The sequence below is a fragment of the Micrasema longulum genome, unplaced genomic scaffold (assembly GCF_059751315.1).
Source record: "Micrasema longulum isolate JH-2025_06_02 unplaced genomic scaffold, ASM5975131v1 h1tg002575l, whole genome shotgun sequence".
Taxonomy (NCBI): Eukaryota; Metazoa; Arthropoda; class Insecta; order Trichoptera; family Brachycentridae; genus Micrasema; species Micrasema longulum.
In genome coordinates this window covers 16,295-43,844 of record NW_028279713.1, presented here as the reverse complement: position 1 = coordinate 43,844, position 27,550 = coordinate 16,295, and the positions used below count along the sequence as shown (strand labels likewise).

General features: G+C 32.6%; 1 protein-coding gene across 1 annotated transcript in view; it reads left to right on the top strand.

The window, feature by feature from the left end:
• Nucleotides 1–7: 7 nt before the first annotated feature.
• ATP7 (copper-transporting ATPase 1) overlaps nucleotides 8–27,550 on the top strand; it is a gene marked incomplete at its 3' end in the record, with an annotated part of 41,793 nt that continues 14,250 nt past the window's right edge. The window contains exons 1-13 of the mRNA XM_088240719.1: nucleotides 8–154; nucleotides 2,939–3,039; nucleotides 5,810–5,938; nucleotides 7,764–7,935; nucleotides 10,543–10,640; nucleotides 12,682–12,817; nucleotides 17,373–17,513; nucleotides 18,982–19,090; nucleotides 20,880–21,039; nucleotides 23,046–23,139; nucleotides 24,735–24,932; nucleotides 25,661–25,814; nucleotides 26,791–26,938. Of these exons, the coding sequence (XP_088096845.1) occupies nucleotides 2,948–3,039; nucleotides 5,810–5,938; nucleotides 7,764–7,935; nucleotides 10,543–10,640; nucleotides 12,682–12,817; nucleotides 17,373–17,513; nucleotides 18,982–19,090; nucleotides 20,880–21,039; nucleotides 23,046–23,139; nucleotides 24,735–24,932; nucleotides 25,661–25,814; nucleotides 26,791–26,938 (1,631 nt within the window). The remainder of the gene's footprint in view (nucleotides 155–2,938; nucleotides 3,040–5,809; nucleotides 5,939–7,763; nucleotides 7,936–10,542; nucleotides 10,641–12,681; nucleotides 12,818–17,372; nucleotides 17,514–18,981; nucleotides 19,091–20,879; nucleotides 21,040–23,045; nucleotides 23,140–24,734; nucleotides 24,933–25,660; nucleotides 25,815–26,790; nucleotides 26,939–27,550) is intronic.

The following is a 27,550-nucleotide window of genomic DNA, read 5'->3' as shown; positions in this document are numbered from 1 at the left end:
TGTGGCTGTGGCTTTATTAGCTGCCCGCGCTGAAGTACGATATTTCCCATCCAAACTACATCCCACAGACATTGCGAGAGCCATCACAGAACTCGGATTCCCTAGCGAAGTATTACGAGACACAGAGGCGGACAAACAGACTGTGATACTAGGGGTAAGATTATAAAAATAATAATCTAAAATTATACCATACCTTTTGATCAAAAATAAATGGGAATTTGGCAAAAAACGCAATATTTTAATTTTCAATATTTTTTTATTTATTATCTTCTTTAAAGTTCTCGCCATTTGCGACGGTACATTGATGCTGACGCTTAATCCAATTGTCCATGCACTTTTCATAGCTTCTTAGCTCTCGTAGTGAATTCTCTTTTATGGCATCAATCGTGGCAAAGCGCGTTCCTCTTAATAGCAATTTTAGTCTTGGGAAAAGAAAAAAGTCAGACGGGGCCTGGTCTAGAGAATACGGTGCTTGGCTGATGAGATTCGTTGAATTTTTGACCAGAAACTCCAAAACAATGACCGCTGTATGAGACGGCGTTTTACCGTGGTGAAAATCCACAAATTGTCCTTCCACATTTCTTCAGTGTTTTTGGAACGGGGGTGGCAGTGACGCGTTTCATACCCAAAACATCTCGATGATGAGATGTTCATTAACACAGCAAGCTCTCGGATTGGTACACATTGATTTGTCAATACGATTTGCTCTGCTGATTCAATGTTTTCTTCGGTACTTGACGTGGTCATCATCTAAGCATTCACAAATGTCTTTAAACCTCTTATACCATTCATAGGCATGTGTTTTCGACATACACGATTCTCCAAAGCATGCGCGGTCTGTTGATAGAACGCATGGAACCATTGGTTCCCCTACATTTTGGCAAATAATGTTTATAAAATAGCATATTTTATAAATCAATTATCCTTCATAATACCTAACATTAAGATTACTATAGTCAAATTATGTAATAATAATTTGATTAATAATCGCGATAAATTGTAAAGGAATTTTTCTATCGCCTTAAAAAAATATGTTAAAAAGCAATGTGGCCTCCGCCACATTCACTTACCAGCGCTGTCAAGCGCGTACTGATCGGCGAGTACTCGCTACCGGCTGGCTGGGTATCGATTTAAAGAACGATCGCGATGGAAGCAAATTCGAAATTCCGCTCCAGCGCCGTACTGAGCGCGCAGTACGGGCGCAGGCGCAGACTTAAATCCTCACTAGGCAACGGAAGCAATCGAAGCATAACAATACATTATTTTCCATGTGATGCGAACGCAATACCGCGCCGCGCCACACAGCGCGGAGATGCGATTTTGGTATTTTGGCGCTGGACATAATAGTTTAATAATTATTTTGTGGTAGAGTAGGAATACAAAATTAAATCTGGAATTTAATTCAAACATTACATCAATATAATGTTGATTTGTTATAAGAAAAAAGTTTATAATTTACTACATATATTGAATTTTTGGGTTCAAATAATGATCAATCAATTTTCGTTGAAAAGCCATGTTTTTTAACAGGATAATATTTATTTTAGTTTCACTGCATTTTAGTCAAATAAAATATAATTCCACAAAATACTTCGCAGTTTTTTATTATGGTATTATAGTGAAGTTGGGTTTTTTTTATTTTTTTTTATTTAATAGCATAAATTTACATTTTTACAATTTAAAAATAATTTCACTTGTTATATTTTTTTACTAAAACTAAAATCCCACCAAGCCACTTTTTGTAGCTTGTTCGTGAAGATTATATTTATACTGACTTAATAATAGTATTTACATTTATAAAAACAATGAATAACAGATAAAAATTAACAGCCGGAAAGATCAGAATAAACATGTTTATACAAATAATAATATATAAATTTATTTTTTAATTACAAGAAAATATATGAAAAATTAAAATATTTACACCTAAGCTACTATTCATATTTAAACTCTTGATCGAGTAGCCACTCTCTTATTTTTCTCTTGTTATAATGTGAGTTAAATTTAAGTTCTTTTGGTAATAAATTAAAAATTCTAGGTACCAAATATTTGATTTATTTAATTTATTGTTACAATTTATTACTAGATATGTAAAATTAATGTTTTTATTTCTAATCATACGTATAAAGTATATAGTTTGTCTTTAATTTTTTAAGGGCAGTGTATATTATTATGTACCAATTACTTATATATTAATTGCTTCCCTAATCAAAAACCCCACCGCATGCCCCTGCTCCAAAGGCTTTAATCAACATTTTCAATTATTCAGCACATGAAATTTCATTAGCAACACAAAGTTTGAGGCACGCTCGTTGTGCCAATTGTGCCAATGAGTTCTCGTCCTCCACGCCCAGGTCTTTAAAGAGCCTGGCTACCGTGTGGATACATGAAGAAACATACGAGTACGCAAGAAACTGAACAAAAAGAATATAAAACTATGTAGCAAAGACAAACAAGGGCGATTAAATCGGGGGTTAAGGGTCATAAGGGCGAAACTACAAAAACACAGTTTTGAGATAAATGATAAAACAGTTTTCAAAAAATAATACTGTCTTTTAAGGGTAACAAATAAAGAAAATAAAAAAAAAGTCAATAGAGCATAAAATATTTTAGAGACAAAAAATATGAAACTACGCTTTCGTCTATATGACCCTAAATTGCGCTTACATTAGTAAATAACCAAATTGATGTAAAAGGCGTTTTATTCTTCTGACTTTAAACAAAACGCTTCATTTGTAGTTTCACACAAATTTATCTAGGTAACTACTTATCGGATGAGTTTCATCTTTTTGTCACTAACAGGATATTTTGTTTGTATATCAGATTAGTACTTAACACAAAACAGCATTTTTTGTAGTTTCGCCCTTATGACCCTAAGCCCCCGAAATGTGGTATACAATATATTTATAAACACAATAAACTTTTTTTATGTTTCCAGATTAGAGGAATGACGTGTGCTTCGTGTGTCAATAAAATCGAAAGTACTGTTAGTAAAATTCCCGGAGTTAAGTCTGCCGCAGTTGCGCTTTCAACACAAAGGTAAATTTTTACATTATAAATATAGAAAATATTTAACAACAATATTTTGAGTTTGTCCAAACCCCTGCAGACAAGGACTGGATTCAACTCCCCGGGGAGCTGTTAACATTAACATATTACAACATAGATGAAGAACATTTTAAATAAGGTAATATAGAAGTCACGGCATCTACAGGGCTTATGACCTGTCATTGGCTGGTTTAAGTGGCCACTTTACACACTGTGTAACATTCACCATTCTGCCCATATTTGAACATCTATATTACTTCAATTCTTTCATCTGTTGATGTTTGTGAAGTTTATTTTATTTATTTTTATTTATTTACTTAAGTTAGTTAATATTACATTGTATATTAACTAATATATTTACAATTATAACAAATACTTATTAAATATTTCTTAAATAACTACATTATTACAATAAACATAACATTTTTTTTTTAAATCCGTAAGTTTTCTTTCATTCTTCATACTTTCAGGCATCTCATCATACAGTTTTAACCCTTTATACATCAAGCTATTTTGTGATTTTGTTTTTTTCTTAAGTGGTAGTCTTATCCTATTTCTATTTCTTGTCCTATATTTATGTACATTTCTATTTAATATAATTTCACTTATAAAATACTTTGGCATGAGATTATTAAACACTTTATATATAAATACAAATACATTATACAATAGTCTTTCCTTTATTCCTATCCAGTTCAAAGAGCTGAAACCTTTATTTATGCGGGTGAGATTCATCTAATTGAATTATTCCACCTGCATACTAGGCAACGCCTGAAATTTTTATTTTATCAATTTCTATACTTCTTCGTGGACCAGGTGGATTTATCAACAATATTTTGACTTCACAAACATCAACAGATGAAAGAATTGAAGTAATACAGATGTTCAAATATGGGCAGAATGGTGAATGTTACACAGTGTGTAAAGTGGCCACTTAAACCAGCCAATGACAGGTCATAAGCCCTGTAGATGCCGTGACTTCTATATTACCTTCTTTAAAATGTTCTTCATCTCTGTTGTAATATGAAAATATTTTAGTTTGTAAGTGAAAATTCTTGACGGAAGTTCATTGTAATTTATTATTTATAAATAAAAGACGAGTGATACTTTAATCCACAAATTTGGAATACCCAGTGACCGGTTGCATCACTTTCGCGACATCTTCGAGACTGGTATCTTTATTGAGGAGTTCAATGTATTTATACAAAACAGAGGTAAGGATAGATAATTCAAAATTATATGAAAGTGAATTAAATAAAGTTATTTTTATCTTTCAGGTTAACTAATGAAAAATATTTTTTTTTGATAATGAACCTGAAGATAAAAATAACTTTATTTAATTTACTTTCATATAGTAAAATAAATAAAACAACTTTGTTTTTAACCACTATTTCCACCGACCGCTTTCAAAGCAAACAAGCTTCTTCGTCAAGATTTACGTAACTCATGAATTGATTCCTTTTTATTTTTATCATGTTCACTAAATACTACACGTGGACCCAATAAATCAAGTCGTTTTTTCCTTACACGGGTGGTAATTTGATATCATTATTTTTGAAGTTAGACAGGAGAGGACTAAAAGAAATATTGTTAATTTGGTTATTAATTATTGTTTTCTTATTATGAATCGCTTTTTTAATTTCTAAGATTTCTAAGTTGTTTAATTTTAATATTTTATTTTCAACATGAAGTACTTTTAATCCAGTGTCTTTATTGAAGTTATGATTATTTTCTATCAGATGATTTGCGAATTCAGAAAAAATATTATTATTTAAGCATCTCGAGTGTTCTTTTACTCTAATATTAAAGTTTCTTTTAGTTTTTCCAATGTAGATTGAATCGCAATCATTACAATTTAATTGGTATATCCCAGATTTATTATATTTATGGACTTTGTCTTTGTGATTTTTTAACAATGTTCCTATATTATTAGTTGTGTAGAAAGCCGGTTTAATGTTTGATGGTAGGGAATTAGATAACTGTTTTGAAAAAATTACATTTATAAAAAGAATCCGCCTTTATTGTTTAGGTGGGTTTGCTTTATTTATTGTGGGAGTCGAATATAAATATTTATTTATAAGTTTGCATTTTTGTTTTTGAATTAATATTTTATCAATTAAGTTCTCATTATATCCATCATTATAAGCAATCTATTTTATTGTATTAAGTTCTTTTTTTTAATTAGTATTATCTCGTGGAACGTTAATTAACCTATGTATCATTAAATTGTGTATTTTTAATAAACCTCATAATTTAGGGGACACAGGGTTTGCCGATGGGTCTAGTCCATTATTTGCTGACATATTTATGAATGAACTGGAGAATGAAATATTTTTAAGCACAGCACCACTTAAAAAAACACTTTTCATAGAAAAAATTATAATAAATAAAAAAAACCTCGTAAATGTGCAATAAAAAATAAATGTGGCGAAACCAGACCTCATAAAGGTTGATAAACTACATTTGTTCTGTCAGATGAGGCCCGTTAGACTGTGTCTTGGCGGCCTCCGTGGTGTATTGGTCAAGACGCTTGACTCACGCACGGAAGGTTCCGGGTTCGATTCCCGGTGAGAACACAAAAATTAAAATGTGATTTTTCTCAAGCCTGGGTGCTCTGTGGTGTAATTCACCACTGTAATTAGGCCTCCTGGCCTGTTGTGGTGCAAAAAAAATGTAAAAAAAAAAAAAAAATGTAAATGTGTCATTTAGACCCGGAGGGCTAATTTTCTGTAGTCATTATTGTTAACATTACTGTTTTTAGGGGAAAATTCACGTTCGATGGTGAGAAGACCGGACCGAGGGATATATCAGAGGCTGTGGACAGTTTGGGCTTCGAAACTTACGTTATTAACAATAAGGACAAATCTACTAAAGACTGCTTAGAACATAAGTAAGACCTTTTCACTATTTACCCATAAACCTCTTTAAGTTTTCGCTCGTGATAATATCATAAATCAACCTTGGCAAATAAATGTTTGTCGCATTAGGCGAAATAAGCTGTTCACAATGCAATTTTGGTGTCGACCCTTACGTATTTATTTATGCTTTATGAAGTTACTTCATAACATCTTAAGAACTAATACCAGCTTTTAATAACATTACAATTTTTTATCAACATTTCTGAAGAACGTGTTTTTTCAAATTAATTGGAAATATTTCGATCTTATCAATCTCCTTTATTTCTTCAGGTAACTCATTGTACAGCTTCAATCCCTTGTACAATGAGTTTTGAGACTCTGTTTTTCTCCTCATTGGTAATCTTATCTTTTTTTATCCCTAGCTATTTAAATAAATTAAATAAAATTAAATATTATATTTTTCTATTTGGCCTACTAGAGTATTCTGATTATGTCTTATCACGTAAGCGCATGGATGATCTTTTGTATGACGTAATTAATACTAACATTTTCTTGTACTTGTATTTAAGTTTTGAAGCTTCCTTTCTTTATGATAATTTTCTATGTATAAATATGTCCTAAAAAATGCCCATTGGGCGTATTTATAAATAGATAAATTAGCATGTGAGGGTACTACTTGCAAACCCGGCAAAATCCATCTTTCTTTATTTTGAGCAAATCACAAAAAACTGATACAATACTTAGCTTCAACTTTTTTTTTAAATTTTAATATTTTACATCAGCATGATTATGTCAAAAAACAGTAGCGAAATAAAAAAAATAATTTTAAACATTACCAACTTTGCAATACTTAAGTAGAGAACAAAGCTGATAGTTTAAAAGTCAAGTCTTACAAATTAAGCCGCATTTTTAACTGACAATGTAAAACTCATTGTAAAAAAATGTATTCTGAATGAGTTTCAATTTTATTTATTTATGTATTTCACAGTTTTAAAATGTACAGAGTTTATTTGTTTCAGGTCCCGACTAGTTAAGAAATTCCTGTGTTTAGGAAGGACCCTATTTTTTTCATGTGTTTTTTTTATATTTTTAATATCATTAAATGATGCTTAACAAATTCAAAGAATAATAATAACATTAGAAAAAATCAATATAAATATAAATTAGAAAACATACAAGTAATAATAATAAAAATTGAATCATAAAAATAAATTAGAAAATATGCCATTAATAATAAATAAATGAGACATAATTATTATAAATTATAAAACATACCGATAATAATAAAAATTGAACCACAAATACACATTATAAAATATAAAATTAGTAATAAAGAAATTAAACAAAAATAAAAATTGGAAAACATACCGATAAAAATAAAAATTAAAGCTTAAATACAAATTTGAAAATATATCGTTAGTAATTAAAAATTGAAAAACAAAAATAAATTACAGAATATACCATTTATAATTTTAAAAAATTAAGATACGTGTAAAATACTAGTATTAAAAAGAAAAATAAAGCATATGTAAATGAATAAACATAGAAAGTAAAAATGAAATATACATAAAAACAATAAGAGATTTTTTTTCAATTAAAAGCAACACAATTTTTAGTCATTAAAATAATTACAGGATATAAAAAGGTCTACCCCTAATCCACTTTAATATATCACTTTTTTTAAATTTTGTAATTTGCCAGGTGTGCAAGTAGTACCCCCCCCCCATGTTTTCATTCTAAATATTTTTTTTGGTTTGTTCATTGGTGTCCCATACTAATAAATCAAAAAAATAGTCAATGTATTTTGTACATCCTTTTGTTTACCTAATAAAATAAATATTTGCCGTTTGTTCGCAGGGCTGAAATCCGAAAATGGCGCAACGCTTTCCTAATCTCGTTAATATTTGGCGCGCCGTGTATGGCCGCCATGGCTTACTTCATGGGAGCCGGTTCCCCGCCGGCTTGCTGCGTCCTTCCCGGCCTCTCGGTGGAGAATCTCCTCATGTTCCTATTGGCTACACCCGTTCAGGTCAGAACTCGGAACACATCCCTAACAACTATAGTCCTTAAAATATAACTTGATTAGAATGACGTTTGTCATAAAAAGTGACGACATAACTTTGTAGTAACGTCTAAGGAGTTATTTATATTGACACACGAAAAATCATTAGTATCTGGCGTGTTAATTTATTTTTTTAATACAATGCTTGAATATAAATCAACATAAATATATAAAATCAGCTTTAAAACTAAAAAAAAAACTAAAATAAACCTATTACAACAGGGATGGAGAATACCTTAAATAAGGGAATACGGAAGTCTAGGCATTTACAGGGCTTATGACCTGTCATTGGCTGGTTTAAGTGGCCACTTTACACACTGTGTAACATTCACCATTTTGCCTATGTTTGAACATCCATATTTCTTCAATTCTTCCATCTGTTGATTTAAGTAAAGTTAAAGAGCTGAAACCTTTATTGTTGTGAAGAGATTCATATGACTGAATTATTTCACATACCAGGCAACGCCTGAAAACAATTTTCCAATTTCCAAAACCGAGGGGGTGAAATCCAGTCTTTTGTCTACAAACATTTGGACAAACTCAAATATTGTAATAAAATAAACCTAATTATTAATGACGTTCTTACAAGGTTACATCATTTTGCAAAAAAGTTAGAGATGGGACAAATTGATCAATGTAAAATGATCGAATAAAAAAATAATTCGTTTGATGTCGTTCATGAAAAAAGTATAAATGTCTTAATTTTTGGTGAATTTGTGTTAAACACACTATAATAGGCTTGTTTTTGCGTTTTTATATCAATTTTTGGAAACAGAGTTTCATGATTGCATGAAAAAACTGATAAAATCAATTTGATCAGTGATCAGTAATGACACTAGTTTAACAGCTGTCATTTTAATCAAGCTATATTTCAAGTACTATAAGCTAGTATTAGATAATTATTATTACTCTTCCTTTACAACCGCTTCATACGAGCAGCGTGAGCTTGCCTTTCACCAACACAATAAAAAAGCTCGCGAGAGTGCGATTGTCAAATTATTTCTAAAGTATTCAATTATTACGACTGTGCTTTTTCAAAACATGATGTCTTTTGGGATCTCAAAAATATTAATTGCTGGTGGGATCATAATCAAATCACTTTTAATCATAATAATATTGTAGAAACTTGTGTAGCAGGCGGGAAAGAGGGGATATGTATGGAGGTTAGGAAAATACACCACAACACCCAGACCAATTGAGAAAAAAATCTTATTTATTTATGGACATAGTCCATTTGTACAATTCATTGGGATTAATATTACAATATCAGAAAGAAGAAAAGAAGCATTGACAAACATGGGACATTCAGACAATCTTATATATTTTTTTTGTTTTTTTGTTTTTTTTGTGCATTATATACATTATTAAACAATAAAAATAATGTGTCCTCACGTCAAGGGACATTGAGACAGTCTTATATATATATTTTTAAAAATTTTATTTTATACATTATTAAACAATAAAAATAATGTGTCTTAACGTCAAGGGACATTGAGACAATCATATATATATATTATTTTTTTGCGTTTTATACATTATTAAACCATAAAAATAATGTGTCCTCACGTCAAGGGACATTGAGACAATCTTATTATTTTTTTTTGTTTTTTTTTTTTTGCATTTTATACATTATTAAACCATAAAAATAATGTGTCCTCACGTCAAGGGACATTGAGACAATCTTATATATATTTTTTGTTTTTTTTTTTTTGCATTTTATACATTATTAAACCATAAAAATAATGTGTCCTCACGTCAAGGGACATTGAGACAATCTTATATATATTTTTTGTTTTTTTTTTTTTGCATTTTATACATTATTAAACCATAAAAATAATGTGTCCTCACGTCAAGAGACATTGAGACAGTCTTATACATACATTTTTTATTTTATACATTATTAAACAATAAAAATAATGTGTCCTAACGTCAAGGGACATTGAGACAATCTTATATATATATATTTTTTTTTTTGTTTTTTTTTTTGCGTTTTATACATTATTAAACAATAAAAATAATGTGTCCTCATGTCAAGGGACATTGAGACAATCTTATATATTTTTTTTGTTTTTTTTTGCATTTTATACATTATTAAACCATAAAAATAACGTGTCCTCACGTCAAGGGACATTGAGACAATCTGGGCCAGACTGCGTTACTTCAGAGGAACATTCCTCATGGTAAACTTTTAAAAAATTCTTATATTTTTTTCTAATAATTTGTTTTTTTAAGTATTTAATTTATTTTTTTATAATCTCAAAACAGAGTAAATCTTTAATTAATCAGACTTGCATTCCTTCTACTACTCTTCTCTTCCTTAATCTCTCCTTTCCTCTTTTTTCCTTTATCCCATTGAGTAATAGTTTTGATTTAAGGAAATTTATAAACAAATACGTTTATTTTCTATTGAATATGTTCTGTAACTTAAATTATAAAAATAAAACTATTATTTTATTGGTTGGTTGGAAGAAATTGCCATTTGCAAATAAACCCGCTAATGTACAAATAACATTATGTACAAACAGTTAAATAAAAAAAATGTAATTGGAAATATTATCTATGCGATTTTTACAGGTGATCGGTGGCTGGCATTTCTACGTACAAGCCTATAAAGCTTTGAAACATGGGACGACTAATATGGACGTATTAATTTGTATGACTACAACAATAAGGTAAACAATACATTTTATTAATTTAATTTACTATTTTAGTAATAAAAAAAACTCGGTAGCCGCAGTTTGAGTCTGTGCCATAGATTTACTATGAAAATGTCGTTATGAAATCTTAACTATAGTCCTTAAAATATAGCTTGATTAAAATGACAGCTGCCAAACTAATGTCACTAATGATGGGAAATTATTGATCACTGATCATGTACCGATCAAATCTGATCCGAATCCGATCTGGTCGGGTTGTGGTCCCGTGGCTAGTGTCTCGGACTCACAGACCAAAGGTCCGTCGTTCGAATCCCACTCTACCCCAACTTGATTTCATTTTCTAATAGTGAGTTATTTACAACTCGTTGAAAATGGCCCTCAAAATTAAATATTTGGGTAAATCATAAGAACGCAAATATTTTTTTTTTTTTTTTTTTTAAATCGATTTTATCAGTTTTTTCATGCAAACATGAAACTCTGTTTCCGAAAATTGATATTTTATTATTATTTTTATTTTTTATTATTTTATTATAGTGTGTTTAAGACAATTATTCACAAAAAAAGAGATTTATACTTTTTTCATGAACATCAAATGAATTATTTTTTTATTTGATCAATTTGTCCCATCTTTAACGTTTTTGCAAAATTATGTAACCTTGTAAGAACGTCGTTAATAATTAGGTTTATTTTAGTTTTAAAGCTGATTTTATATAATTATGTTAATTTATATGTCAAGCATTGCATTAAAAAAAATAATTAACACGCCAGATACTAATGATTTTTTGTGTGTCAATATAAATCACACCTTAGACGTTATTACAAAGTTATGTCCTCACTTTTGCTAACAACTGTCATTCTAATGATGCTGTATTTTAGGGATCATAGTGTATGGCATTAATGTGGCATTTAATTATCCAATGAAGCCTGTACATTATTATTATTCGTTATAAGCAGGCAGCCATTGTTGGTGCGTCTATATCTCGTGTACTGCTTTTTGTCCAAGTTCTATTGGCATAGGTTAAGCTAGGGTTTCCTAGGACAGCGGTGCCCGTATTTTAACGGCCGTAGTGAACGGTGATGCAATGGACAGCCGTCGTAAAGGTGACTAGAGTGTGGTTTTCTAGGAAAACGGTGTTATCAACACCATTTAACACCGTTTTCCTGGGAAACCACTCTCTAATCACATTTACGACGGCTGTCCACTGCATCACCGTTCACTACGGCCGTTAAAATACGGGCATCGCTGTCCTAGGAAACCCTAGCTTTAGCTCAAAGTCTTATGTGTTCATTGTGTTTTTAAATTTATTTATTTATTTGACAATGAGGAATTCCACTGTTTTCTTTTTTTTTTTCTATTAGCGTACTATTTAACTAAGCAAAATTTTTTTTTTTTTTTTGTGCGTTATTTACAAAGATATGATTTTTTAAAGTTACATTTATCAAATACCGCGCCAAATGACTGTAATCAGTGTGTCACTTTTCAGTAGTGACGTCATGGAACGGTTGGCGTTCTTACTTTCACTGACCACGGTAAGTTGTATTTCTCCAACCAATAACAAGACTGACAAGAATCTATGGAATATTGCTTTGATTACTTCATTTAGTTGATCGTAATTTGCTCATTTCTATGTTATGGTTGTTTTTACGAACGTTTCGATTTAGAAAAACCTAAAAAGTTGACATAATCTCTGGTTGAAATGTCAAATTATACAAATTTACTCTTTTTTTTCTATTTAAAATTTTATTCGTTCTAAAAAAATATTTTAATGTGCCAATATGTCTTCTTACTCATACTGATCATCGTGGTTTCGGATGTGACAGGGTTTAATGAACATCCTGTATTTAATTATATTTTAATGAAATTTAATTTAATGCATACATTTTTCATTTACTCACTTTAAAGTTTTCCTCAGTTTGACACATTTTTTTTTTGCTCCCTTGAAAAACGTAGAACAGGGGTCTTACTGTAGTTTCATGTTCTCTTTGTTCAGTTTCTTGTATGTATGTTTCTTCATATAACTGTTGTTAAATATAATAAATATTTATTTTTTTCTAGCTATATATATTCAGTTTGCGTGGTGCTTGCCTCTATGATCCAGCTTCACCATAGCTCCCCGCATACGTTTTTCGACACCCCCCCAATGTTGTTGGTTTTCATATCACTGGGACGCTGGCTAGAACACATAGCAAAGGTAACCATTTCGTTTAATGTTTTTTTTCAGAAAAAAATAAATTGTTTACATAATACAACATGGATGAAGATTACCTTAGAGAAGAGAAATAGAATTCTAGGCGTCCACAGGGCTTTTGACCTGTCATTGGCTGGTTTTTTTTTTTTTTTTATTAATAACAAATAAAAAAAAAATATTACAACTAAATACAATTTTTTACATTGATCAAATACATATGAAGACCTGTAATAAAATAGGGCTTAAATACCAAAAAATAAAAAATGACGTTGAGTATGAGGAAATGTTCTATATGCCTACGCCAATAACACAAATTAGAATTTATGTACCAGAAAAAAATATTTTATATCAATCTGAAGTCATGTAATTGGGATGGAGCCTAAGTACAATACCCATTAACGCATATAAGGGCCTACGTGATTAATCGCAGCGCTAAGCATTTCATACAAAATGGCTGGACGCTAGACTTGTGATCCGGATACGCCTTTTACAACAAAGCGGAAAAGAAGTGGTTTTAATAAGTTAAGTGAAAATAAAAAGTTAAAAGCCCAGGGGAGACAATATTGTTCTACTAAAAATGTGATTGTACCAGCAATAAGTCCTCCGAATACTTCGGTAAGCCGATTTGTTTTTAAAAATCTGTTTTGACAAATTTTTGATAAGTTTTAACTAGCGTTCAGAATCTAGGGGTGTGCAAACGATGTCTGAGGTGCACAGGGGTCAAAGCACGTAGCCTGGGAGGAGAAATCGAGTGAACACGATCACCAAATAGTGAGTGATATTTTCTGCCATTTTTTAAATGAAGAACCGGCTGTCAAAAATTTTATGTTTGTATGGGGAATTCCAAATAATTGTCGGCGAATTTCGTTTTCGAATTGCACGGCGTCTGATATTTCAATTATTTTAGTATGGAAAAATATCGGCTTAAAATACAATCTTTGAGTGAATTACTAAAATTTTAAGAATAGCGGAGTATTTTATGTTCATTTGCATGATACTTAGACTTATTTATCTGAGATTTTAAAAGGATTTTTCTATATTTATAGCTGTAATAAGTGCTAAATTGACCCCGTTATACCAAATTTTATTCAAACGTTTTAACTAAAATTCATGTACAATTTAGTATGTATTTCATATATAATTTAGAAGATTAAATAGCTTTATAGCTTAATTTACAAGAAACATTTGGCATTTTCCGAATTACTCCTGCGAAATTATCAGATAGGTGGGTGAATATTTATTTTTTGGCAAGAAAGCGATAAAAATACGGCTTTTCGAAATGTCAAAAGTGAAATACATATTCACCCAGGTAAATAATTTGTAGTATTGCTTGTATGTTAACCTTAGAAAGTGGCATTTAGGGTTATTTTTGACAGTCCTCCGTAAAGTTGACTTTTTTTTTCAGTTCACTTGCAAGTGCCAGAATGACTGTAAAAGTCTTCTTTATGATTAAAAACTGCAGTTGCATAAATAATTTAACGAAGCAGGTGACTGGTTGAAGCAAAGTGCATATTTAATGGGATTATTCCATATTTCAAACATTAAAAGACGGAGAAATGGGAAATACAAAAACCCATCAGAAAGCAAAAGGCAGTGTACTGTTTATTACACTGTCCCTAATGACAATGGTCAAGTAGTCAATGTCTGTCGTGCCACTTTTATTGATATACTTGGAGGAAGTCTTAACACATTGTCGTCGGGACACGGCATTTGCCGTTTTTCGCGGACTGTCGGTCAACCGCGGGACACGGCAAATGCCGTTTTTGTCGACTGTCGGTTGTTGGCGGGAAACGGCATTAAACGGGTTTGTTATCAGCGTGAAATAAAACGCCTTGAAGGGTGATTTGCTACCTGGGGTGCTAGGCGACAGTCTGTCGACGTTATTTGAGATGCCTTGTCCGGATTGGCTAGTGTGCCACTTGTAAAGGCGTCGCCAGAAATCTAGAGTTTTATGCGATCTCAATCTCCAGTTTAGTTTGAGTCATTTCACGTATTGGACTATTTTTCATACCGCTCGCACTGTTTTGTTTACTGTTTGGTATTTTCTTATTTGAATATATTAGCATTGTATAGGACGTTACCCCTACAAAAATGTCTTTACAAGCCAATGATAGTGACGATGAAGTGTATGCCGACAATTTATCTAATTGTTCATGGAATGATGACATTGAAGAGTTGTCAGACAAAGAACCGAGTGATGATGAACAAATACCAAGACCTAGAACGTTTCACCGTCGCACTATTGAAAGTGATTCTGATTCGGAGACGAGCTCAGATGAGGATGTGGACGAGTGGTCATCGTTTGATAATCCTCCAGTTCTGGAATCGTTTTTAGGCCGCTGCGGTTTGAATTCAAATGTCCATTGTCCTCAAACTGTAAGTGATGCGATAGAGTTATTTATCGGTGATGATTTGTTTGAATATTTTATAAACGAATCTAATAGATATTACCACCAAAACTCACATAATTACAAATTATATAAAAAATCGGGAAAGTGGAAAAATATTACTTTGAAAGAAATGAAAAAGTTTTTGGGGCTGATTATTTTGATGGGACAAGTTCGAAAGGATATAAGGGACGAGTACTGGTCTACTGAACCAACAACCGAAACTCCTTATTTTGCTAAAACGATGTCCAGAGACCGGTTTCGGCAGATATGGAAAGCGTGGCATTTTTCTAACAATGAAGAAATCATAGATAGTTCCGACCGATTATGCAAAGTAAAACCAATTATTGACCACTTTTTACCTAAATTTATTTATTTTTGATGATCAAATGTCAAATATGATTTCTTTGAAAATTTCGATCGAAAATATTATTTGGTTTAGAAATTGTGTCAATTTTAAGAAAGCGATATATTTTTGCGCTAATCGCGAAAAACACCCGCTATAGGCTAGAGTCTATTGTTCGAAGCGCCCGACTACAATGTGTTAAGGTATTCGAGTCCTACTAATAGAGAAAAAAACGCGGAGAGACTATACTCACCGAAAAAGGGGTAATAAGAAAAAATATCCAAAATTCGATCTTGAAGACGAAAACCAAGTCATCGGGCATGTTAAATTGTTTCCACGACAAGAAAGCCACTATTCACGAGCTAAGACAAGTAATAAATTAATTAAATTTAAAAATAAATAAATTAATTGGCGATATAAAAACCTATAAACTACGCCAATTAGATTACCAAAGCCGGATCACGGACGAAAAAAAAAAGATTTACTCAACATGATCGAGTATATGCCTTCTGAAGAAAACAAAAATTTCTACAAAAATCTTTTCCAGTAGAGAGTTATGATAGATATCTTTTTCCATTGATTAGTAATTATTATTTTTAATTTACATACCTACATTATAAATGATGTATTTTTTTGTTCAAACTTATTAGTTTTACGCATCCTTGAATTAAAAATCAGACATTTTAATGGATATTGGTGATAGGCCCTATTTTATGTTTTTACGCTAGGCACTTAGGCCTGACTAATGAAATAGCAGTTGGTCTTAAGGCCTTCTCAATTACTTTGTTATTTTATACCCTTTTAAAATAATATTTAACTATTTAATTTTCACTAAACTTATTTCTTACACATTTGTACACATTTTAAAGAATTAAAAAATATATGCTGTATACCAAAAAAACTGAGTATATCTTTAAACCCTTGTAACTTTTTTTCACTTTTCTGGTGCTTAGGCCCAATTTTATTACAGGTCTTCATATATTTACATTAACGTTTCCCATTACGTAAAATAAATAAACAATTCTTGTGTACATAATGGGGAGTGACTTTAAGTGGCCACTTTACACACCGTGTAACATCCACCATTCTCCCTATAATTGAACATCTATATACCTTCGATTCTTTCACCGGTTGACGTTTGTGAAGTTAAAGCGCTAAAACCTTTATTGTTGCGGGTGAGATTCATATGATTGAATTATTTCACTTACATACTAGGCAACGCCTGAAAATATTTTTCAATTTATATACTTCTTCTTGGACCAGGTGGATTTATCAACAATGTTTTGAGTTTGTCCAAATTTTTGTAGACAAAGACTGGATTCAACCATCCAGGGAGCTGTTAATATTAACATAAAACAATAAAAGTTTCAGCTCTTTAACTTCACAAACGTCAACAGATGAAAGAATCGAAAGAATGTAGATGTTCAAATATAGGCAGAATGATTAATGTTACACAGTGTGTAAAGTGGCCCATTTAAACCAGCCAATGACAGGTCATAAGCCCTGTGGATGCCTAGACTTCTATTTCCCTTCTCCAAAGTGTTCTTCATCTCCGTTGTATTATGTTAATATTAACAGCTCCTTGGGGGATTGAATCCAGTCCTTGTCTACAAAAATTTGGACATACTCAAAACATTGTAAAAAAATATTGAAAAAGAAAGTTTTCTGTTTAATTTAATGCTCTAATTTTCACCGCTTGTAATAAAACATTTTTTTATTCAATTTCCCGTAGGGCTGAAGACCCTCATTATCTGACTTATCACTCCACTCTCGTCTAAACGGTGATCGAGTATGATGGGAAGAAATAATAAATATTTATTTTTAGGGCAAGACGTCCGAAGCATTGTCACGTTTACTCTCTCTCCAACCGGCAGAGGCAATCCTGGTAGGGTTAAGCAGTGAAGGAAGCGTCCAGTGGGAAAAAACAATATCTGCCGATCTGGTTCAAAGAGGTGACACATTAAAAGTAAGACTTATTTATTGTTTTTATATATTTTAAACGTTCCCCTACCTGGGGCCTTATGCTGGACTCGTTCGTCTTTCGTCTTTAGAATCGTATGCGACTTCCGTAATTCGACGAGTGACAGCATTCTTGAACCACCCACACGAATGCAGTCGATCGAAAACCAATCGACTTTATCTCGAGCGCCACAAGCACTCGACATTGACAATCAAATGCGACATCGTAACTTCAGATGTCAAACTTCCTTCTTGTAAAACACTCGGCATTCATGTTTGAATGACGAGTGGGTATTTTTTTGTATTGTAACTTAAAATTTACAACACTGATCAATGTTATGATGATGGCGTACCAATAAATGTGCAACAAATATAACTGTACTTATTTTCAATCCATTGGTAACACTATCCACTGGTAACAAGACAGACATAACAAGAATACAAAGACAACAAAATAAAATTCTTAAACTAACATACAACCTACCCTACCTGACCTCTACGACTGAACTGTACAAAAAAACACACCAGTTTGACATAAACTACTTGACTAAAATTGAGACCTTAAAAATTGTGCACAAAATAACACTGGGAAACATACAAGACGACGACATAATATTAGTCAAAAATGCTGACATACATAAATATAACACCAGACAACAAAAACACTATCATATTGAAAAAGCAAAGACAAACACAGGACAGTCAAAAATACTACATAATGGACTTAAACACTACAACGACCTACCTTACTACTTGAAAACTTTTAATGGAGACAAATTTAAAACCAATCTGAAAAAGCACATGATGACTGAACTAACTAGACTAGACGAGACATAAAATGACTAGACAATATTAAATTTCTAATGTAACCCTAACGGGTTTTTTAAAATTGTAAATAAATAAAAAAAAATAAAAAAAAATTATCAAATTAAGTTTCACTAGAAACATGATTTTAAAATTATTTTATCTCTCGTAAACGTCAAAATACGTATTTGAAATATATATGATACAATGTGTTTTTAAAATCCATTAAATTAATATGAAATATTTCTAATTACATGTAGATGTGTGTTATGTCAAAGGCAAATAATAATTATAAATGTTGCAGTGTCTCAGTAAAACATTTTTTAATTTTTTTTTTATAATGTTCCATACACAAAATATTCAACGGAAGAAGTCCGACAAGAAACAATAAAAGTTTACGTGTGGCAGGAGAGCCATAGATAAATATGGATTTGTTAGTGTTGCCACTTTTTCATTCGTCTTTGTAATTGAATTGTCAGAGGGTTTTCAAGAATAGCATTATGACAAAGCAATCGAGATGCCCAATGGACTATTGTCGGTGTGTGACAAAATGTCACATCTTTCCAGCATAAGGCTCCTGTTTGATTCCTGGCAAGGTCGACGTGAAATGATGATGTTCCATGAGGTGTAAAATTCTGTACTTGTCTTCAAACATTTGTACTTATTTTCAGGTAGTTCCTGGCGCTAAAGTACCTGTTGATGGGAAGGTCGTAATGGGACAATCTACTTGCGATGAATCTCTTATAACCGGGGAGTCCATGCCGGTCCCAAAAAAAATAGGTATTTTAAAAGTATTTTTTTAAAGTAGGTAGGTAATAGAGTGGGTCCCCCACTTATGTGGTTCATTTTATTAGGGAAATATCACAACTTTTTTTTTATATATTTTAAAAATAATAAAGGTCCATGAAACACAGTCCAGTAAAAAAAAAATTTTTGCTACGTAGCCTAAAAAATATTTTTAATTTTGAATTCCCGAAAAAACTGTCATTGCTTAGGCCACGCCCCCAATACGTCACGATTCATGTTCATTTTCAATTTTGTTCCTGTCCGCTCAAATTTATTTAGAACATCGTCACGAATCTTGACGTCGCAATTATCAATGCCTAACATGTCGCGTTTTATGTGGTTCATTTTATTAGGGAAATATCACAATTGAAAAAAAAATATTTTTAAAATAATAAAGGTCTATGAAACACAGTTAAGTAAAAAAAAAAAATTTTTTGCTACGTAGCCTAAAAAATATTTTTAATTTTGAATTCCCGAAAAAACCGCCATTGCTTTGGCCACGCCCCCAATACGTCACGATTCATGTTCATTTTCAATTTTGTTCCTGTCCACTCAAATTTATTTAGAACATCGTCACGAATCTTGACGTCGCAATTATCAATGCCAAACATGTCGCGTTTTTCTAGTGACATATTAAAAAAAAAAAAATTAAGTTATGCAATATGAAAACTTTTCTCCACAATGGCCATATTGATTTTGAAAATACAATTAATTATTCTTAATCCATTTCATATGTTTTATCAGTATTCGTAGTATGTGATATTTCTCTACTACTCCAGGATGCTTCTGTGTTCGTCTGAATGTCGCTGCGATTCTTAATAGTAAAAATGTAATAATATGTACGAGTATTAAGTTACGGATTAAAAACACTGGTTTATAAATATGTGGGTATTTTCATTTAATCAAATCATGAATAGGTCGATTATGTAGTGATGGCGCTTTCGCAAAACTTACACAAACACATTTTTAATGTACAGAACACTGATTTTAAAAATCTTGATGTTTTATATTGTTTTATTAAATGTTTTTAAAATTTAAAATGTCATACATTTATGAGTATTTATTTTTAATCGAGCATGTTTTTTATTTAATATTTTGTGTTCATCATAATAATAATTAATAGATTGTAATTAAAATGCACAGTACAAATTACATTGGAGAAAATATGTCTACACACTTATTGATAGACAATAAATCTTGTTGTTTATATACTTAAAACAATAAATACTGTAAATACTTTTAAATATCATTATAAAATACATAATTTACTGCCTTAGAACGGGGAAGCTATCCCTAGTTAGGCAGTTTAGATGAACCAACAGCAAAAATAAAAAAATATACATGTTTACTTTTACTACTTCATTAATTTGTTGTATAAATAATTACTTGTATATTGCTGTAATAAATATGTAAAATAATAAAATAAATAAATAAAAAAATAAACACAATTGTCCTTTGTGCTTGGAAGGACTATAATTAGTAAAATGCAACATTTAAAAATATAAAATAATGAAACAAATTATTTTAGTAAATTAATATTACATTCTCTTAACCAATTGATTTTTTTTTCATATACACAGACCTCTGATCCAACACCGAATTTAAAAAAAGATAGCACATTTGGTTAAAATTTAATACAACATTTTTTTAATCAACATCCTGTAGATTTTAAATGCGTTAGTATGAGTTTTCTGAACGCGCCAGCTTAAGTTAAACCACCAGTAAGTATCAATGTTTTATACTTAATTCTCGTAGTAATAATAGCGTAATTGATAAATTCCAGGCTCAGCGGTTATAGGGGGTAGTGTTAACCAGCGCGGTGTGCTGTTCATAAGGGCTACTCACACCGGGGACAACGCCACTCTCGCGCAGATATGCCGCCTGGTCGAGGATGCCCAGAGCAGCAAGGCGCCCGTCCAGCAGCTGGCTGACAGGATCGCCGGGTAGGTTGAATCATGCCTTTTACATGCAAACACGACTTTTCGAATCTTTCAACTGTTTCGGACATACATATATTCGGGATCTGGAGCGTGCGGCCGCGGTCTCAATTTGGAACTAACACTGTATTCCTCCACTGTCATACTGGGAAATTAGAAAAGGGTGATTGTGCTGACCATGTGTATTTGATTGATCACAAACTGACAATACTGCAGTGAGGGGTACAATGAAAGTTTTCAAAGTTTATTTGTTTTGTTATTTTCGCGGTTTGATCGTAAAGAAATATTAAATTTTCGCTTAATTAGTTGAAGAAAGACTCAAGTCTTTATGAACAGTTTCGGGAAAGGGGTGGATGCTTTCATTGTTTCGGACATAATGAAAATATTTTTTACAATCCATTTGCGTGGAATTTCGAACATATCCAGTTGGCAACAAACATTTCACTTATTGTGAAATATTTAAATTTCAAAATTAAAAGCTCATCCCAAATTAATAATTTGAATAAAACCTCAAGCGGAATTTTATCAAACATTATTTTTTGTATTTATAAAAAACGACGAGATTTTATTTAACTTTTTAAACCGAGAATATTTTACAGTTATGAATCAATCTCATTTAAAAAAAAATTGTAGTTACCACCAACTTGTGCCAGAAACCCGATGATTTATAATGCTTAAATTTTTTAAATGAATATTTCAAGCACCAACTTTGTGATTATTCATGTTAACATTTTCCCTGTCATTCATCAGTTCTGATTGTCATGATTGTTGGTACTTACCCCAGCCATTCCATTGACAAAGCGTCCTCTCCGTCGCCCGTGACATTGTCTTCACCTGATCGATCCTTCGAGCTGCAGCTCTACCTCTGCTTCTTCGTCCTGGCACACTGCCTGTGACTATTATTTTCTCCTGATTTTCTGAGTTCATCTGGCTATGTGTCCGAAGAACCGCAGAATACGTTGGATGCAAACAGCCGATAGGCGAATTTTCACATTGAGTTCCTCCAGTATAGAGACGTTTGTTTTATGACTTTTGGCCCTCCGTGGGATTCTCAGCATTTGACGCCAACACCACATCTTGAAGGCATCTATTCTCTCACATGCTTTAACGTTCATGTTTCTGCGCACTGTGTATATTTTAGTTTCCTTCGAGATGCCCAGATCTTGCCTAATTTCGGTCAGTCGAGTTATAGCGTTTTTGCAATTAGGATGCGTCTTTTAATTTCTGATGTGCAAGCACCACTTGCAGAAATGGATGAGTCCAAATAAACAACATCTTTCACTTAACCAAGGTCTCGGCGTCTATATGATGGTTGCAGCATATTGGCTCAGTCAAAGATTATGAGCTTCGTTTTAGTTTTGTTTATTTCCAACCCAAATTTGCGACTTTCTTCTGCTACCCGAGCCAATACTTCTGCCATTTCCTGCCCGTCTCTAGAAAGTAGTGTCGTATCATCGTCTGATGTAGGTTCTGCAGTGCAGATGAGGAAACGCCTTTGCACATTCCATGTGAATGTGATGCTTTACATCATAAAAGGAGTCTCATCCTCGGGGGACCATTGGTTAAACCTAAGGATGTTAAAGAGGTCACTCCTACACAGCAGCCAGGCTCTTTAAAGACCTGGGCGAGAACTATTCACGGGGACGCATCACAATAGATTTTCACAGGTCGCAGTGACGTCAGGAGCTTGCATAACACTGACCCCCACCTCTAAGAATAAGGTATCATCTGCAAATCTGAGGTTGTTGATTAGCCAACCACCAATTTTGAATCCTCCTTTCCAGCCTTCCAGTGCTCTTCTCATTGTGTGCTCCCCATATAAGTTGAGTAGAGATGGAGTCAGAATACATCACTAACTTACTTTTAACTACGTATTTTGTTAATTGAACTAATTAATTGAATATGCCAAAAGTAACATAACGAATGCTGTCTCAAGGACCAACAAACGCACACTCTAACGGTTATTGAAACTTGATCTAAAATTATTAGTAAATTTGTTAATTTTTTTTCAGATATTTTGTGCCAATCGTAATAGGACTATCAGTACTGACATTAATTTCCTGGATTATAAGTGGATTTATAAACATTGACAACCTACCAACTCATGTAAGTAGAATTGCCAAAAAAACAGTGCTTTAAAATACAGTGAAACCGTGTAATTACGTCCCCACAATTTGCGTTTTTCCACAATTTCCACATAATTTGATTGGATCCCATTGAATTTAGAATTTTTTAATACATTTCAAACCCATTTTTATCGGACAAATTTGCAATTCGCACTAAAAACTGACAGCTCAAGAGTCTAAAGTTAGTTTCTATCATTATCCCAGTTTTTTTGTATGAGAAATTCGTAATTTTTTGTCACAGTTTATTGCGTTTCGCGGACATTTATTGCCGGCATTTTCGTGTTTTTGACAATTCAAATATCTGAAGTTAGCCTCTAATCAATATACCAACTTGTTGGTCGGAAAAATTACAATCCCCACTGAAAACTGACAGCACAAGAGTATGAAATTATAGTCCTTAAAATATAGCATGATTAGAATGACAGTTGTCAGAAAAACTGACGACATAACTTTGTAGTAACGTCTAAGGAGTGGTTTATATTGACACGAAAAATCATTTGTATTTGGTATGTCAATTTATTTTTTTAATATAAATTAACATAAATAAATAAATTCAGCTTTAAACCTTCAAAACACTAAGATAAACCTAATTATTAACGACGTTTTTACAAGGTTACATCATTTTGCAAAAACGTTAGAGATGGGACAAATTGATCAATGTAATTTGATCGAATAAAAAAATAATTTGTTTGATAATGTTAACGAAAAAAGAAAATGTCTTATTTTTTGGTGAATAATTGTATTCAACACACTACAATAGGCTTTTTTTGCATTTTTATATCAATTTTCGGAAACAGAGTTTCATGTTTGCATGAAAAAACTGATAAAATCGATTTGATCGGTACATGATCAGTGATCAGTAATTTCCCATCACTATTGACATGAGTTTGACAGCTGTCATTTTAATCAAGCTAAATTTTAAGGACCATAGTTCTCTAGTTTTTTATCACTATACCAATTTGTTGGTAAGTTAAATCAATAGACAAAATAATTTTTGCCATTTTCATGTTTTAGTTGTAATTTTAAAGATGGTTTATTATGTTTTACAGGCATTTTATGTTTATAAAAATTAATTTAATTATTATTAAGAAAATACAGATTTTGTAGAGATAGTGTCAAATATAAAGAAATATGTCTGATAGCATGAAAGCGCTGAATCTGAGTGCCATTGAAATGATTTACTTTTGGTACTTGCAGTCGCCACGTTCAACGCGACATCTTGTGACAACCGAGTGTCACTACTTTACTACAATATTAAAAAAAATTCCAATGAAAAATGTTTCCAACATTGCTCCATATTTTTTTCTAATTAAAAGCGAGCCAATCCACCGGTAAAAGTTAGCAAACAATAAAATGACAAGTGAATATTCACAAATTTGAATTATGACTAGTTATTTCAAATTTGTGGATTTAATTCCCGCATTCAGAGACAAAACTCATAATGAAAAAACTACACTACTGTTTTATTGATGCTTATCAGGTTTTTCTCATCTTTTTTTTCTATTATAAATTAATAAAAAATGCACGGATAAAACTCTCCCTTCGGCCTTGTAACTTGAAGACCTCTGTCCCCAGGGAATGATGATGGCTGACCGCTCGGACTCGGAAAGGATTGTGGCCACCGCCTTCCACTTCGCCCTCAGCGTGCTGGCCATCGCGTGCCCTTGCGCCCTGGGTCTCGCCACGCCCACTGCCGTCATGGTGGCTACGGGGGTCGGTGCCACCTGCGGGATACTCATCAAGGGGGCGGAGCCCTTGGAGAATGCCCACAAGGTAAAAATAATAACTTAATTACAGTTTTTCTGAAACCAAATCGTTGTTTGTATTGGGCGAATTCTTTGAATTATTTGGGTTATTGTGCCATTTATTTTGTCGGTATCATTACATTCTTCTTCCTTAACATATTACAACAGAAATGAAAAACATTTTAGAGAAGGTAATATAGAAATGTAGGCAGGGCTTATGACCTGTCATTGGCTGATTTTAGTGTCCATTTTACACACTGTGTAACATTCACCATTCTGCCCATATTAGAACATCTATATTCCTTCTATTCTTTCGTCTGTTGATGTTTGTGAAGTAAAGGAGCTGAAACCTTTATTTATGCGGGTGAGATTTATCTAATTGAATTATTTCACCTACATACTAGGCAACGCCTGAAAATTTAATTTTTTTCAATTTCTATACTTCTTCATAGACCAGGTGCATTTTGATGAAAGAATTAAAGGAATATGGATGGTCAAATATGGGCAGAATGGTGAATGTTACACAGTGTGTAAAGTGGCCACTTAAACCAGCCAATGACAGGTCATAAGCCCTGTAGATAAAAAATATAGTAAAATCCTTTGGGCAACCTTTTTCGTTCGGCTTGTGCAATTTTTCCTTGCGTGTGGGCATCGCCAAAGAGGATTGAAATATCTGGGCCGAGTGCATCGTACAAAAGATTTAAACAAATAATATTCTTAATTCAAACGATTATTCTAATTTTAATTGCTTTGCAGGTTAAGACTGTAGTGATGGACAAAACTGGAACAATTACATATGGAAAGCCTTCCGTTGTACGATTGATCCTGTTTCAAGGAAATAAGACTTTTACTAAACTTTTGGATCTGCTTTTGACAGCCGAATCAAACTCCGAACATCCTGTAGCTTCAGGTATTTATAAAAATGATTTACTTATTTTATTTATAAATATCCAAGTTATTTACAAACAAAGCCAAGCACAGCTACAAAAGTATCCGATCGATTCGTTATGTTTATGTTGTCAAATAAAACAAAATGGCCACCAATTGATTGCTAGCCAACAAACCAACATCGCTTGCGTTTTATGAAACATAGTAAAAGGGCTTCTCTCTAGGTTACGCATTATTACTCTAAGATTCTATTTTGTTGTATCTCAACTCAACACAGGGCTCTTGGCCTCATAGAGTTAGGGATATGTTTTTTTTTTGTAATGTGTATCTTTATATGATGAAGAATATTGGGTGTGCGGTGGTTTGACTTTGTGAGGAATGAATTAATAAGAGAACGGACGCAGCAAACTCCGGTGACAACAACAGCCATGTCCTGCGGATGCCTCCTGAGAGCCTTAACCGCGCTTGCCTACTTTACAAGGCATCAGGTTCTCGACGTCCTGGACGTCCACTGCTGACTGTTCATCGGCAGTTCATGTCAAAACTACGGGACGCGAACCTGACTTGGGGGGATGCACAGGAGCTGGCAGCCGACAGAGATTATTGGATGATCTTTATGGACACCATTTTCTCCAACTAGGGAGCGGACATGGAATGTATGAAATGGATGAAATGGATGAAATGGATGAAATGGATGAAATGGATGAAATGGATGAAATGGATGAAATGGATGAAGTGGATGAAGTGGATGAAGTGGATGAAGTGGATGAAGTGGATGAAGTGGATGAAGTGGATGAAGTGGATGAAGTGGATGAAGTGGATGAAGTGGATGAAGTGGATGAAGTGGATGAAGTGGATGAAGTGGATGAAGTTGATGAAGTGGATGAAGTGGATGGAATGAAATCTTTATATGAATAAATAATAATGGAGTCAGTGCTTTCATTGTACACTACAGAAGACACGTTTTGAAATATCTAACATGAATTTATATTTTACAGCGATAGTCAAATTCTGCCGCTCGGCATTGGGTCCCGGCTCGCTGGGAAACTGCAGTAACTTTGGTTCGGTCCCTGGCTGCGGACTCAGCTGCCAGGTGACGCAGAGAAGTGACATCCAACCGTCCAGCACCTTGACTTACATATCGAGGTAACATCCCACTCTAGTAAAGCAAGCTCCTCGACAAATCTTCGTCGTTCAGGCAAATGTTATCACCCCAGGTTCTGGTTCTATTTCACACACAGAACTACATATATTCTACATTTGCTTTTACACAGTGAAATTATTCAATATTAGATATTTTTCCTGTAAGGGAAAAAAATCTGGAATTTGTCTACAAAGATTTGGACATACATAAAATATTGTTATCGAAAAAGTAAGATTTTTAATTTGAGAGAAACTTGCCGCCCAATCTTGGAAACTAATCTAATATAAATATTTTACTACAATATTATAAGTTTGTCCGAATGTTTGTAGACAAAAGACTGGATTTCACCCCCTAGGGAGTCATTATGATTAACAAATTACAACAGGAATGGAGTACATTTAAGAGAAGGTAAAATCCCTGTAAATGCCTAAATTTCCATATTTCCTGCTCTTAAATGTTCTCCATTCCTGTTGTAATTTGCTCTAATTTTCTTGCCTCCTCTTTCACAGTAGTAGCCGCTCGATTGTGGAATAATCTACCCACTAATGTTAAAGACGCCCCTTCTTTATTTACATTTAAGTCAAAATTGAAATGTCACTATCTAAATATTTAAA